This window comes from Podarcis bocagei (genome assembly GCF_964188305.1).
Source record: "Podarcis bocagei genome assembly, chromosome: 13".
In the NCBI taxonomy this organism is placed as follows: domain Eukaryota; kingdom Metazoa; phylum Chordata; class Lepidosauria; order Squamata; family Lacertidae; genus Podarcis; species Podarcis bocagei.
In genome coordinates this window covers 12,720,378-12,736,580 of record NC_138138.1, presented here as the reverse complement: position 1 = coordinate 12,736,580, position 16,203 = coordinate 12,720,378, and the positions used below count along the sequence as shown (strand labels likewise).

At 43.0% G+C, this 16,203-nt stretch overlaps 1 protein-coding gene across 1 annotated transcript in view; it reads left to right on the top strand.

Moving 5' to 3' along the window:
- TANC2 (tetratricopeptide repeat, ankyrin repeat and coiled-coil containing 2) overlaps window positions 1–16,203 on the top strand; it is a 202,121-nt gene that overhangs the window by 139,515 nt on the left and 46,403 nt on the right. The window contains exons 8-9 of the mRNA XM_081166008.1: window positions 5,715–5,904; window positions 11,656–11,919. Coding sequence (XP_081022134.1) covers window positions 5,715–5,904; window positions 11,656–11,919 — 454 coding nt within the window. The remainder of the gene's footprint in view (window positions 1–5,714; window positions 5,905–11,655; window positions 11,920–16,203) is intronic.

The following is a 16,203-nucleotide window of genomic DNA, read 5'->3' as shown; positions in this document are numbered from 1 at the left end:
TTCTATTCCTGATTCCAGCTGTCAGTACAACAGTTTTTGATACCCAACTCAAACCTTGGTAAATGGCATTTTACCAAGACATCTTTCTGAAGTCCTTTCGCAAGTGGTTTGCTTGCAGACAGACTTCAAATGCGAGCCCCTTTCAAGTTGCCACAGGTTGTCATAATGGCATCAAGTGATTGACAGGTAACGTTGGCCTGCGTGGGGTAGAGTGGGAAGGATCTGGCGTACCATATGGATGCACTTATGCCCTTCAGCTTAAATTGTATTGAGATTTTAATCGTAATCTTTTGTGGAGTATATAAACATTCTTATGAAAAAATAAAATGCGTTGGGAAGTGGAATTTCACGCAGTCCCACCTTTAAGGTCATTCCATTCCAGCTTGAAAGGTGTCCTCAAGTGACAGCCTCCCAAACTGGGATTGGTTGGCTGGCTGTCTTTGAAGGCACAATCCCCATCCACCTCTTTGAGATGCCTTGTAGGTTTGCAAGTGGGAAATGTCTGAACTCTCGGCCCATGCAGTCTCTACCTGCAAATTCACCCTCTAGCTGGCTATTTGGTGGCTCTGCACTGGGTGACGTTTAAGGTGAGAATCACACGGAGCTAGCTGACTTGACTGGAAGAATCAGCGGCCAGAAAGAAGAGGAGTTTCAAGAGGACTGGAGGAAATTCGAGGACCATTTGAATAAATATTGCAATATAAAAATGAAAAATATATAAATATATATATAATATTATAATATACCGTATTTTTCTCTCTATAAGACGCACCAGACCACAAGACGCACCTAGTTTTTGGAGGAGGAAAACAAGAAAAAAAATTATTCTGAATCTCAGAAGCCAGAACAGCAAGAGGAATCACTGCGTAGTGAAAGCAGCAATCCCTCTTGCTGTTCTGGCTTCTGGGATAGCTGCGCAGCCTGCATTCGCTCCATAAGACACACAAACATTTCCCCTTAATTTTTAGGAGGGAAAAAGTGAGTCTTATGGAGCAAATAATACAGTATATAATATATAAAAATTAGAAATTACTTGAAAGAAAGAAATAGGCCTAGGATTAAATTAAGTTATAATTAAATAAATGGGATTTAGAATGTTAAGAAAAGTGAATAAGATGGACTATAATTGGAAATTGTTTTAGTTTAATAATGATATTGGAAAGCTGTTAATTTTAATTACAAGGAAACTCAGAAGGGAGGGATTTGAGGAAGTCAACCAAGATGTTTAAAAGGTCGGATTTGTGAAGAATTAAGTTTGTTGTTATTGTTTATCTGTTTATTGTTCCCCCTCCCCCCTTTCTTTTTTCTTTTTCTGTATTTGTGTATCATTTTACTTTGTGGCTTGTGTTATCACTGTGGAAAGTCTAATAAAAAATTTATATATAAAAAAAGGAGAATCACACGGGCTGACAACTATCACAATCCCCTCTTTCAAAGCCACTTATTTTCTGACTGTCAGGGGCAGCCTGACAGCCAGGGAGGCAGTGTGCCTGGGTAGCGTTGAAGGCAAGGATGTGTACAAACATCCTTTTTCGTTAGCTTATTTTTAATGGGCACTTAATTGAATAGATCAAAGCAGAGAGCAGAGACTTCTGTTATAAGTGGTTCCTTGTGTTCAGGGATTAAAAAATAGATTCCATCTTCTTATAAAAAAGCATATATGCTTCTGGAAGGCAAGGACAAGAAGGTATCTGTGGAGGAATGCTTGCATTCTGTAATAGATTTATATCTCTGAGCTAGTTTTTGCATGAGCAGGTTTCTGATGGGCTTTGAATACTTTCTGTGTATGTAAAGGAAAAATAATACCTGTAAAAGCTGCTTTCTGTGAGTGGTACTTTCGTTAAGGGCAGTGATAAGGCTGTAGTGAGGCATGGGCAAATTGGGGTGGTTTTGTTAAGAATTCCTCTTGTCCCAAATCAGTGAGTGAACGTAATAACTTTGGCCTAGATGCAGTGTGATGCCTTGGAATTATATAGCAACACAACACAAAGGCCCTAACTTCAAATAGCCTGGTTGAAAACTCAATGAGACTTAAACATGAAAAACAGCACTTAAAATGGGCTGAAGCACTAAAAGGACCTGGTTAATTAATGTCAGATACACGAGATAACATTCATGTTATATTTTGCTGAACTAAAATTTCCTTTGCTTTGCCATTTTGAAATATATTAGCAATTTGGTCCCTATGATGTACATGGGTTATATGTGCTTGAACAAGAGACTGATAGCTGCTTCAATTTAGGCCTGGTGGAAGGGGGCAAAAAAGAGTTTTCCAGTTGAGATTCCTTCCTCATGCAATGAGCAATCTGTAGGAGAAGATTATAAAGTATGATGGTGCTCTGAATCAGCTAGCATGAGGTTGTTATATTAATAGCACTGTTACCCCTTTCCTTCAACCCTCTCCAAGTCTCTTTCCACTCATTGTAGCTTACTGCCACTACACATAGCAGCAAACCTACCACTGGAACCTGTCTGTCCTGGGATTGATTGCTCAACATAATGAATCATTGTGGGGGAAATTGTTTGGATTACCAACCGTTGTCTTGCTAATCATAGTATCTGGTGTTTGGTTGAGAATCGAGTTATTAATTTCCCCTTAACTTTCAAATCCCATTAAGTAAAGAAAACCACTCTGAGACACAACAGCTTGCAGACTGTCCCTTTTGCCACTGGGAGTTTCTTACATAACCAGAACTCCTGAAAAGCCACTTACAATCAATAAAAAAAATAAGAGCCCTGTTGGTTCAGGTGGGGTGCTTGGGCTGTTGGCAAGTGGTTCTCTTGCCTCTAGTCATTCTGTGTCGCTAACAGATTGTGTGTTTTGCTATCTAGTGTAAAGGCTTGTCTTTCTTTGCTTTATTGGGAAGAGGTGCGCTGCTTCTTGCCACACTTATGTATTTGCTTTCCGAAGAAGTGAGAATTTTCACAAGCAGCAGTAGAATTTCTGCAGGAAATTATATCGCTTCCCTCACAGATACCCAAGCAAGTGTCCTTCTAAATTAATTCTGGCTATATTTTCATTGCCCTACTTTAAAAGAGTCAGTTGCAGACATTTCTCACATCCATAATGCTTAAACAATTTTTTTATATCATTAAAAAATTAATACATCTGATTTAAGATTCATATAACATAAGGGACGTGGGTGGCGCTGTGGTCTAAACCACTGAGCCTCTTGGGCTTGCTGATCAGAAGGTTGGCAGTTTGAATCCCCACAATGGGGTGAGTTGCTGTTTCTCCATCCCAGTTCCTGCTAACCTAGCAGTTCGAAAGCACACCAGTGCAAGTAGATAAATAGGTACCACTGCGGCGGGAATATGTGTTTCTGTGCGCTCTGGCTTCTGTCATGGTGACTGTTGCACCAGAAACAGATTAGTCATGTTGGCCACATAACCTGGAAAGCTGTCTGTGGACAAACGCCAGCTCCCTCGGCCTAAAAGCTAGATGAGCGCCGCAACCCCGTAGTCATCTTTGACTACACACACACACACACACACACACACACACACACACACATATATGAAGAAAACAAATGAAATACCAAAGTATTCCTGATTACTAATAACAGCACTCCCAAAATTGTTGAGTTATGTTTCATTTGGTTCCCAATTTCATTGTTTGTATAATTTTTGTATAGTTACTACCCTGTTTTTCAATGCTATTCTATTTTTCAATCATATGAAAGTCTTTCACTTAGTGGCAAGGGTTAATCTGGCCATTGTTATAAAATATAATACAGCTTCTTATATATTTTCCGCTTTTATATTTGCAGATAATTAAGCACACATTCTAGTAGGTTAGGAGTGACGCTATTACCGAAAATTTCTTTAACATTTCTGTTAACTGTTTCTGTATATATTGGTGCTCTTTATATTGCCACCACATTTGGTAAAAGTCTGCTGTTATAAGACAAACGCTGGACAGGAAAGGCTTTGAAAGTTTCCCTAGTAAAGAGTTTAACATTCCCAGGGTTTGTTTGCTTGCAATCGACATGGACGCCTGTGGGAATGGACTCACAAATACATTAAGCAAGACAAGATCATTGGTGCACTAATGGCTGAGGTGTAGCACACATGCTATTTGATCTGTTTCTCCAATGTTACAGATTCAGATAATCAGGGCTCAGAGCACTGGAGAGCAGTAACAAGTACCCGTACCAATTCTGGTTCTGAGTTGGCATGTGCATTTTTGGTAGGAACACTGTCACAGACTGCAATGTGGGTGGCCTATGATGGCTTTTAAAAGTAACTTATTTTAAATGTGCAAAATTAAAGCAGCTGGCTTTTTCAGCACGCTATAAGATGAGCATACAAACTCTCTTCTTCAACAGAATCAAGATTATTTGTCAGATTAGACATCTTGAAGCCACTCATCTCTGTGCATGGTTTTGCAGACAGTTAAAGTAAAATAAATCTTCCCTTTTTGATCAATACCAACCTCATGCGCCTTCAGTTTTGGATTATTCTATTATGCAAAGGAAATACTTTATTGGTTGCTCTTTTTCAAAAAATTAAATTTGGCATGAAAAATGTTCCCTGTGAGAAAAAGGGGAGCTGTTTTGATACGTCCTTCTTTATCCGAGTACAAAATCATTGTCATATTTCGTGAATGGAAGAAGCACTTACAAAGCAAAATCAGATGCCAAGAGAGCTTCCTGAGCAGAGTCATTGGGGAAAGTGCCAGACTGCAAGTCTTTATTGGATTTCCTGTATATATTGTGCCAGGGATGCTAAAATAGAAGGAAACTCAAATAGTCTTCTCGGCTTTCACAGCTGTCTTGCTTGTGTAGAAAACCATTTTTGCCAATGTTCTGCAAAATGCTGCCATTCCGGTACTCGTATCTAGCACAAATAATGACATTATGCTGGTTAAAATATGTGTTGCTTACTACTGGGGGAAAGCAGAAAATAGAATTAGGTGTGTCTTTTCTGTGGCTAGCTCTCAAAGTATCAGGTATGTGGGATACAATCGAAATACAGCATTTTAAATAGGTATTATGTGAGGAGGCTATCAGTTCCAGATACAGTGCAACTTCGGGTGTACTTTCAAGTATTACACCAGCAGCCTGTACTAATTTTGCAGGTTTTTGTTGAAAGAATGTGATTTTAGTGCATTCGGCACCAAGAGAAAATGGTAGGACTTAGAATGGCCTGGAAGTGTAAGAGAGGTTACTTTAGAACCATTGTCTTAGCCCAGATGACATTCCAACAGCCAACTACTGTATTTTTTGCTCTATAAGACACACTTTTCCCCTCCTAAAAAGTAAGGGGAAATGTGTGTGCGTCTTATGGAACGAATGCAGACGGGAGGCTCTGCTCAGCACTCCCTTTAAAGAGCTGCGTGGAACGTGTGTGTGGCTCTTGGGAGCTTTTCCCCACGCGCTCTTTAAAGGGAGCACAGCACTTGGGGGAGCCTTCCTCCTGCTGCCCGGTAGAGGCTGTGCACGGCTATCCCATAAGCCAGAACAGCAAGAGGCTATCCCAGAAGCCAGATCCCTCTTGCTGTTCTGGCTTCTGGGATTCAGAATATTTTTTTTCTTGTTTTCCTCCTCCAAAAACTAGGTGCATCTTATGGTCTGGTGCATCTTATAGAGCGAAAAATATGGTATATTTGTTGTTATACGGTATAGATGCTGAAGTACGAGCCAGAGTTCAGTGTCTGAATACTATACTAATAGATTGCAATGACTGAATTGTTCCCGTTTATAATTTTGCAGACCTCAGCAGTGTCCCAACGAATAAGTCCTTGTTCCACGCTGACCAGTAGCACTGCTTCACCACCTGCCAGTAGTCCCTGCTCCACCCTCCCTCAAACTAGCACCAAGGATGTTATAGCAAAAGACTGCAGTTATGGAGCTGTTACCAGCCCCACTTCTACTCTTGAGAGCAGAGACAGCGGCATAATAGGTGAGTCATGTTCATGGGCACCAGTAATGCTATGTGTCTTGGAATCATGTTTAATAGAATGTTAGTGACATGAAGAATTGGCATGAAACTGCTGAATTAAAGCTTACTAAGACTGATTCTATTTGCTCAGGCATGAAAAGAAACAATACTTTCCTTTCCTACTACAGGATTAACTTAATAATGAGAGGATGATTGTATTAATACAAAGTGCTGCTGTTATGAATAGTCACTGTGCTTATTTTGCATACAGCTAAGCGTCAATTTAATAGTTGTAGAGTGTACTTTTTGCATTTCATTGCCATTTGATCCCACTATGGACCACTTACACACACACCCTGAGGATAGTATTTCATTCACTGGGTGAAGTGGACTTTAGTCAATTAAAAGCATATGTCATAATAATTCATTAGTCTTTAAGGTACAACAAGACTCTTTGTCATTCTAACCTTTCTTTGGGGTAGAGTATATCCATGGGATGCTCAGTAGATGAGCCCTCCAGTTAACTTGCAGAGCTTGGATCAAGAAAAGCAGTCTCTCAAAATAAATGTATTTCACAGAGTCATGATCAACTGCAGAATCCCTATCATAGCACTGTTTTGTTTCTCCTGTTAGCAACAAAGTGCAAAGCTTCTCCAGGTCCTTGTGCTAAGGTGCAAAGGGGACCTAACTGCAGTTGTCACCTTGGCTCAGAAATTTGCTTCCATCTGCAGTAACCCTGATTCACAGAGTGTTCAGGAAAATCAGAACTGAGAGAGTAGATATAATCTGTGTTACCTCTCAATAGTACCCGCTAGTGAAGCTATTGATGTGATACCAGAGAGACTTCCATTGGAGCGCAGTCTTATCAACTCAGGGACTGGCAAATGTCTGCCTCTTGGTTATCTGACAGAAATGATCTCAACAGCTTTCTACAACACAGTTTATGAAGTAATGTGGAAGGTGTGTATTTTGTAGTGCTGGAGGAAGAGAGCCATAGCTCTTCGTACTTCTTTCAAGTAGAAGTTAGAATTGCCTTAACTTGTCCTGTCACTCCTCTGTTCCCCCAATCATTAAAATACTTAACCAGCTTTTTAAAAGATGGAGTTTTGACATGGGAAAGAGGACAGGTTTATGTGTATCAGTATAGCACTATCTTGTCATATTCAACATTTTCTGTTGCCTTAGTAATAAAAGTTTTAGCTGTCAATTTCTCTGTGTAAAACATTTACCTCTCAACCCTTACTCTATTCTCTGCAGTTGAAAAGTTATCAAAATAATTCCAATATATACTTCCCCATTATAAATTGTTAGAATTTCTTGTTTGGAATAATGAAAGGCAAAAAGGTTGATACAAGTGTGGCTAGAAAACAGATTAGAGTTACCCTTTTCAGTGCAAGATGGATTAAGAGCCGCGTGTGTCCAAAAGTAAATTCTAAAATAGCAAGCAAGTTTGTAGTATATTTGTTTCAAATGAGAAAAAAGAAAGATTTGTGCTCACCCAACACCATTCCTTTGATGAACCACATTTCTTTAACCAGAGGCTGCACCAGAGGAGTCTGTTCTTGCAGAAATATTCACTGCTTGGTTCATTTCCATGAGGATCACGTGAAAATTCTAATCAAATGCTCATTCAGTGATCTGTTTTGCTTCAGTGGCATCTTGGTAGGTCTGGCTCATAAGTCTCTCCAAATCCACTGCAACTTCTCTCAGAGAGTCCTCCTTTTTCTTTCTTCCTCTTGTCATTCCTGCTCTGGTTTCTGGCCCACTCTGACTGGTGGTTTGATCTAAACCTTTGATCAAAAGCCCTGAAGTCTTCATCTCTTGCTGGACTTGAGAGGTTGAGCCATTCAGGCTAACTGCCAGTAGTTTCTGTTTCTTTCTGTCATCTCCATTTTCCTGAGCATGGTCTCAATATGAGGCAGATATGCTTCTCAGACTCCCTGGCTTCCACCGGCTTGTGAATTAATCCTACTGTAAGGGATTTGATCCATCCCACCAAGGCCTTTACACGAGGCTTTCACACAAGGTGAAAAAGTTTAAGGGTTTCCCCCTCACCAATGGCTACAACTAAATCTCCTTCAAGCCACTATTAGAATAGGTTGCACTTTCACTAGTCAGCAGCTATTCATATAGCTTTTTGCTCTTGTTTGCATTGGAAGGTCAGAAGGTAGATGAAGCCTGCTTATTTTCAGCGTCTGACTGTAGTACTCCAGTCCAAGCTCATTAGATACTCATACATCTTGTGGAATGTCTTAACCAGACTCAGATGGGATCTGTACAGCTGGGCTTTTAGGTCAGCTTTGATCCCTTTAGCTGCTGAGCAAGCAAGGCTTTCACCTATTCCTGTGCAGCCTTCAGGGTTGCTTTAAGTCATCTTCATCTCCTAGTGGGATACCCTGATTCTACTAGAAGCGCTGCGGCAATTTTCTACATATTGGCTAAATCACATCACATCACAGTTTCTCCTGAAATAAACATTGCTCTACTTCTGATGCTAGGGTTAAGCACTCCGTACTTTCTCAAGTATGAGAAATCCAGGGAACTGTACTATGGGATTTAGTTTCCTTTGAATGAAAGTACGCTACATACTTAAGTTGTCACTGAAGTATCTGTTTTATTTACAAGCATAGTAAAAGGAAATAGATTTCAAAAACAGGCAGTAAAACTGGTGACCCAAGGCAGCTCCCCAGCAGAAGCCAGTGCAGATGAACTCACATCTGCCTGCCTGTCTATCTCCATCTGTGTCCAGATCTGTTTGACCTCAGCATCTCTCCCCCATCTGCTTCTAGTGTTCATCCTGTCCTTCCTCTAAACTCTGATGGGTGCCTTATTTCAAAGGCATGGGAGGGGAAGTCCCTGGCTATCCATTGGTTTAACAATAGGTCCATTTGCACTAATCGAGGCAGCCAAACTCATAACAAAGATTACTAATGGAAGCAATAGAAGCCTCAAAGGAAATTTGTTGCAAACTAAGTTTATCGTTCTTAGATTTGTCGGTCCATGTTGAGTCTGCATATTATCTCACTTCAATTGCAGTTTCTCTCTGCCTCTCTCATAACCCATAAAGCAGAGGTTTTCAACCTTTTTGGGTCCACGGCTCCCTTGACCAACTACATTCTTTCTGCATTGGAAGCCTGCCCCCCAGCCCTCACACTTCCTTTCTAAAGCAAAGCTCTCATAGGGTCCTAGAGTCCTCCTCCCTCCTTCCAAAGCACAGTTAGTGCATTCCCAGATTTGGGAATTGGTGGGAGGGCTCTAGGACCCTGCCGGAGCCTCTCTTTGGAAAGGGGGTGGGGCATGGAGTGTCAAATTGTGTGGCCTGTGGGTTCCATGTCAGAGTACTCTTGCAGCCCACTTGGTATGAAAAGTTGGACTGCCCTTGTTTATAGCTTGCTAAGATAATTGTATGGAAGTGAGAGCTGGACCATAAAGAAGGCTGATCGCCGAAGAATTGATGCTTTTGAATTATGGTGCTGGAGGAGACTCTTGAGAGTCCCATGGACTGCAAGAAGATCAAACCTATCCATTCTGAAGGAAATCAGCCCTGAGTGCTCACTGGAAGGACAGATCCTGAAGCTGAGGCTCCAATACTTTGGCCACCTCATGAGAAGGGAAGACTCCCTGGAAAAGACCCTGATGTTGGGGAAGAGGGAGGGCGCAAGGAGAAGGGGACAAAAGAGGACGAGATGGTTGGACAGTGTTCTCGAAGCTACCAGCATGAGTTTGACCAAACTGCGGGAGGCAGTGGAAGACAGGAGTGCCTGGCGTGCTCTGGTCCATGGGGTCATGAAGAGTCGGACACGACTAAACAATAACAACAAAGATAATTTCATATGGTGATGTATACACCAAGAAGAACTAGAAAAGTCTAGTTGACCAGATTTGTGTAGGGTGGGGGAAGTTCCTCTGGTCAAGCTCATAATTGGGCTTAGGTAATTGGTTTGTTTATTCCTTGGCCAGTTGTGAGCCAAATTGGACCTCATCATGCACACTCCACAATGTCTTTGACAGTTCGGTGGGCTCCAATCCCACCTCCAACTGTTCCCCTTCCACCCCACAAACTTCTTCCTTGCTTGCTTTCATTCACCCGTGTTTTTCCAAACTCCCTTCTAACGCATGATGCCGCCCATGTGCCTGGCTGCTAGATCCAGTGCAGAGGAGGCAATTTCAGGCCTCTCCTCACCCTCCACCCAAATCTCCAGTTCTGGTGCCTGCTGCACCAGGTACAATGTGCTGGGAAGATGGAGAGTCGAGAGAAATGTCTATCACTTATTTCCTCACTCCTCCTTTCAGCCAAAGCAGCAGGAGCAGCCAAGTAAGTGGATGGAAAAAGAGGAGGCTTGGAGGATCATATGCATTGGGGGTGGCAGGGACATGGCTTGAGGGCTGTGAAGGAGGGCAAGTGTTGAATTCTCCTTTGCCTCAGATTGAAATATAAACTGCAGAGAACAGACTCCAAATTTCATATTTCAGGGCTGGGTGATATAATGCCTGCATACACAGAAGCCCAGAGCCAATGGCTGGGAATCAACCAATGAGTCCTGTCAGCAGAATCCCTGTGCAAAGGTTCCTCTTTGCACAATGGGGATTCTCTCTCTTCCACTGCTTGCCCCCCAAAATTGGTTTGGGGGAGTCAGGAAAGTGGGGATCGTTTAATCTAGCAAGCTGAAATGCTTGCCCTGGCGGAACAAATTGCCTTAGTGCAGTGTGGAGTTCCACCCAGTGATTGTGTCCTGTTTGAATGATAGCTAAATTAACCCCGTTGGAGGTAATGTGAGAGAATGACAGAGAAGTGGGAAGTAGCCGTCATCTTGAGTTCACTGTAGCAATGAACAGATTGATGAACAGAACAGCTGAGAAGAAAAGTCAGGGCTCCTGTATATATTATGTTGTAAGAGCAAAACTTCTGCTTAATGATGAACTCCAGCAACTAACAGTTTGGCCTTTGTGACCTTCATGTTTCCTTAAATACAATTTGTGTTGTTATATTTTTCAAACTTCAAATGTATATTTGCATATTCATCTCCCCTGTAATTCCAAATCTTGCATTTATGTGGCAGAATAGTTGCCATATGTCATCTTATATTCTCTTTCTGATTGTCAAGGGAAATTATACATGCTTGCTTAGCCACAGTAGACAACCCTCATGCATAAGAAGAAGGGGGAGGTATCAGCAGACTGAACTTCAAGGTTTGCGGAAAACAAAACAAATAAAACCCAAAAGGTATCAGCAAAGATCCTGGTCTTTCTTGTTTAGGATTTTTTTTTGCAAAATCCAGAACAAGTGCAAATAATTGTCCATGTTGCAGGTTGGGAGGGCATATATCTGGGAGAGAGTGGCGTAACTGCAACATTTTGTTGTGCGGACCAATTTGGATTCCATAAACTTTGAATTTACAGTTCACTTTTTGGTATCTGAATGCAATGCAAAATTATGTTAGGGTTGTCAGATTGTTAACTGAGAGACCACACCTAAAATTTGTGCCTGAAGGCTCCGCAGCACCACCTCTCTGCTCTAGCCTTAACCCTGTTGGTCCCATCGCTCACCAGAAATCAATCTAGGCTTGCCCCACAGCAGACAGGAGTGGATAGTATACAGATCAGCAGTGGGGTAGCAGGCCAGAAAGTGCAACTGCTGCATTCGTACTCTCTTATAAGGCAGCTGAAGAAATAGACATTGTTGCAGCATGGCAATCCTTGCCTTCATCTGTAGAGTCACACTTGAATTAACTGCCTCCTTTGTTATTCATGTTCTGTGTTTGTTTGTTACAGCAACACTGACAAGCTATTCTGAAAATATGGATCGTGCTAAGTATGGTGGGGAAAGCAGTAAAGAATTAGGATCTGGAGGAAACTTGAAACCTTGGCAGTCTCAAAAATCCAGCATAGACTCTTGTTTATATCGAGTGGATGAAAACATGACGGCCTCTACATACAGTTTGAACAAGATCCCTGAAAGGAACTTAGAGACTGTTTTATCCCAGTCAGTACAATCCATTCCACTCTACCTTATGCCTCGCCCAAACTCTGTAGCAGGTAAGAAATTCTCATTAAGTCCTAAGGTAAATTGTAATTAATGGTGAGCCAGAAACTCGTTACTTACATTTTTATCACCCTTGTAAAAATTGTGTGAATGCTTCAGGTGTTTAAAATATTATTTCTGAAATAACATCCCACACTAACTTTACATTTCAAGTTATCCAGTGTCTTCTAATTTTGTGTCCCATGGATCCTGCCTATCTCTACCTCAGTTGTGTCCTTGGCCATGAGAAACTTGCTGAAGGATTACACAATGCAACATCTCCACTCCTGATAGTTCCAGAAGTGCTTGCACTATGTCACTTGCTCTTTGTTCAGTTTAACCCTCATATTTTATTAAATCACATAAACTTCTAAATGTGCTAATGAGAGATTAATGAAAAGCTGCTAAAGAGTGATGCTGCGTGAACCAAGTAGTGAAATTGGGAGCGGAGGAGAGGCAAAATAAGACTGTACAAGGCCACTGTTTGCAAAACTACGAACTCTAATCTTCTGTCATTTCCCCTACTGCTAGCAACAACTTTAATCCAATCTGGGTCTGCCTTACTTCCTACCAGTGGCGTAGCGTGGGGGGTGCCAGGGGGGCAGGCCGCACCGGGCGCAACATCTGGGGGGGCGCGCTCGCTGCCTCCGGAGTCGCCGAAGAGCCTCGGGCGCAGGCTGTAGCAGAGCCGCATGTCTCGCGGAACCGACGAGCTGTGCGCGCGCCCGGGCTGAAGGCGCCCGGCAGGCAGCGGCTCTCAGCGCTCGCCGCGGAGGACGCGCCAGGCAGCCCCTCCTCACAGCCCCGCCTCCGCCGCTGCTGCTGCAGCTGCTGGGCCGTTGCATTTTCCTCGCCTCTCTGCCCCCCTCCTCCTCCGGGCAAGCGGCGTCGTTTGGGCGGCAGCGCCAGCGGCAACTCGCAGGTTAGGGGTTGGGGGGGCGCAAATTACGTGCCTTGCCCCGGGTTAGGGGGCGCAAATTACTTGCGTTGCCCCGGGTGCTGACAACTCATGCTACGCCGCTGCTTCCTACTAGCTCTAAGTCAAACATTTCTATTGGGTAGTCGCCAATCCTAAATTGACGAGTAACTCCCTAGAAGAATTTCATATGCAGACAGCGACCATTTTAGGCGCATCCATGTTGGGCGATAACGCTGAGGCCGGTGCCTCCCTCAATGAAGCGTCGCCCGGGATTCATCACTCCGGTCTTGTCACGCTGATGTGACCCATATCCAAGGACATGAGCACACGACTAGCAGAGTCCAAACAGAAACTCAGCCTTGAGGAGTAACATCTAAGCCTAATTTATTACAAATTAAATCAAACGTAACAGAACAAAGAGAAACATGGCTTCTCTCTCTGCGTATCTCCCTTTCCACTCACAAGACTCCAATAACCAGTGCTGGAATGTAAACAGACATGTGACATGGAACAATCCCACACATCTGCAGCACGGGAGGAATGGGATTCTCAACAGTCCAATTGATGTATGATTGCTGACACGTGGGTCCTTTTGGACTCGGAAGAGGGTAGAATCAGGGTGGTGGTGGTGTAATGGGGTGCAATGGGGGCAGGGCACGCTTATGTGCATTCAGCAGATGCACACGGGAGCCGGGAATGGAACCCACACACAAAATGGTTGGTGCTTGTAGCAGACCTCAAGTGGTTCCTGGAGCACCACAAAAGGTTTATATCAGTGATATTGCAGAAACAATATCCCACAGCGGGTGGTGCTGTGGGTTAAACCACAGAGCCTAGGACTTGCCGATCAGAAGGTCGGCAGTTCAAATCCCCGTGACGTGGTGAGCGCCCGTTGCTCGGTCCCTGCTCCTGCCCACCTAGCAGTTCGAAAGCACGTCAAAGTGCAAGTAGATAAATAGGTACTGCTCTGGCGGGAAGGTAAACGGTGTTACCGTGCGCTGCTCTGGTTCGCCAGAAGTGGCTTAGTCATGCTGGCCACATGACCCGGAAGCTGTACGCCGGCTCCCTCGGCCAATAAAGCGAGATGAGTGCCGCAACCCCAGAGTCGTCTGCGACTGGACCTAATGGTCAGGGGTCCCTTTACCTTTACCTTGGGACACAGATTTGCTGAGCTTGTGTGCTTGGGAGAGGTGCCCATCAAACATTGTTTCCTTCATAATTTGCCTACAGCTGAGAAATGAAATTCTGCACATGGGTGGGGGACATTTCTTCCCAGATGTCTCAGTGCTGGACGCAGAGGCATTGGAGAAAAGTCTTTTGTTTCATTATAAAGGAGAGGTGAAAACATAAGCTAGTGTAGGGGTTCCCAAACTGGTCCACGGACCACCAGTGGTCTACAAATTTCATACAAGTGGTCCCTACAGCATCTAGTGCACTACAGTTACTACAACAGGCAGAAAAGGACAACTAAATGGTCTGCCAGGACCCTCAGCAATTTTCTGGTTTGGCAATCACTGAGCTAGGAAATGTTTGGGAATCACCGAGCTAGGGGAAGCTAGCAAAGCCTGTAATAAAATTATTTGCAAATGCTATTGGTTGCTTGAGTTAGGAAGCTTCCTAGAACTTACTTGGTTAAACAAGCCTAAAGGCTACATAGCTCCCCCCCCCCTCGAAGTTTGAGAGCATCACTAGACTTGCTCACCTTGTCTGTGAGTCTTAAACATCCCCCTTTGGGGCAGGGTGCACTTGTTTTAGAGCTGAAATTAATATTCAGGGCTTAGGACAAAAGATAGGTGGGATTTTGAACCAATCTGATATAGTACATTAAAAGTCAATTTAAAATAGCTGGTGACTCATTTCCAACCTGAACTGAGGGAAGTTTGCCCATCCCTAGTTTATATCACAAGGGCTTTATAGAAGCATTAAGTACCTTTAATCCTAGTTAAGCTATATTTCCTTCACTCTTGGAAAGTTTTATCGCAAGCTCTACTTTCTCTTTTCTTTTGCGATAACTTGTGATTAAGTGTTACCTGGAAACTAAATCTGACAGCATGACCTGAAGACACATGATCCAGAAGTCTTGCTTCTGGATCAGGCTTGGATATGGTATGATTTCGTGGGGGAAAGTCATGATGTCAGTGAAATAAAATGTTTATCTCAGCACCCCCCTCCAAACTCCAATGGACCCTAGACTGCAAGGCATTGGCTAATATAATTGGGGGGTGGGCAGTAAAAGGTTTAAGATTGTAGGCTATACTGGTTTCTAGATCATGATAACTTTCATTTATCCAGTCTTTGCCACCCTCAGCTGGCTGAAGATCTCCTGCTCCCTTAAACAGTTCCAGCTCACCTTTCCTCTCTTCCTCCCAGAGCACCTTACTTCTTTCAAAGACCCCCTCAAAATCTACTTTTTTGTGAAGCCTTTGACACAGTAGCCTGGTTTGCATGTAATGCTGAGTTAAACTGGCTTACCTTGAACAAGAAAATTCTGGCCACCTGGCTGATCCCTCGCTCCTCTGCCTCCTTCACTATCAGGAGCTAAGTGATTTGGCTTAGCGTTATGTCTGAAACGGGGCTTGCGATTTGTCTCACTCCAGACAAGCCATGATCTGTAACCAAGCTTTGTTCATGGCTTGCCATTTGTGGTTTGTTTGGGAGAGACAAGTCCCAAGCCCGGATTTGCTTGTAATGCTAAGCTCCTGGCTTAGCTGTTCGTAGCACAGCAGCAGGGAGAGAGAGGAGCGAAGCAGCTGCCAGTTTCGCATTGTGTGATCAAGGCCAGTCTCCTAGTTCTTGTGTCTTACTGTACCTAAGCCTAAGTATCTTTAACTGAAGTAGCACATATTCTTTTCCTGTTTTCCTCTGCCTGCCTCCACTTCCCTCTCCTTCCTTTGTTGTCTCCATTGTGTCTAATTATAGATTATATCCCTTTGGCAAAAGGACATTGCCTCTTGTAACTCAGCAAAGCAACATGCACACCAATTATGCTGTATAAATCAGTCATCTTCATTGCCCAAAATAGCCTCATATCTATAGAAATCTTTGACATGCTTCTTAGGACAGACAAAGAGGTCATTTTTCTCTCCTTTGACCATAACTGTTCTCCATATATTCTCCACCTTTCTGCTGAAATAATACTTCACCATTTATTTATTTTTACTGTGGAACTGTTCAAAACAACATTTTAAAAGCATCTAAGCAATTTACAATTGTTTATTGTATTTATTCGTTCAATAAAAACTCAAAGTATTTTACAAAATGCAAATGCAAGTGACACCTTTTGCTTTCTGTGGTTGTATATTATACTTAAAATTACATATACATTCTGTGCCGGTTTTCTTTTTCCTGTTCCACGCAATCTGAATACCTCTCTTGCAGT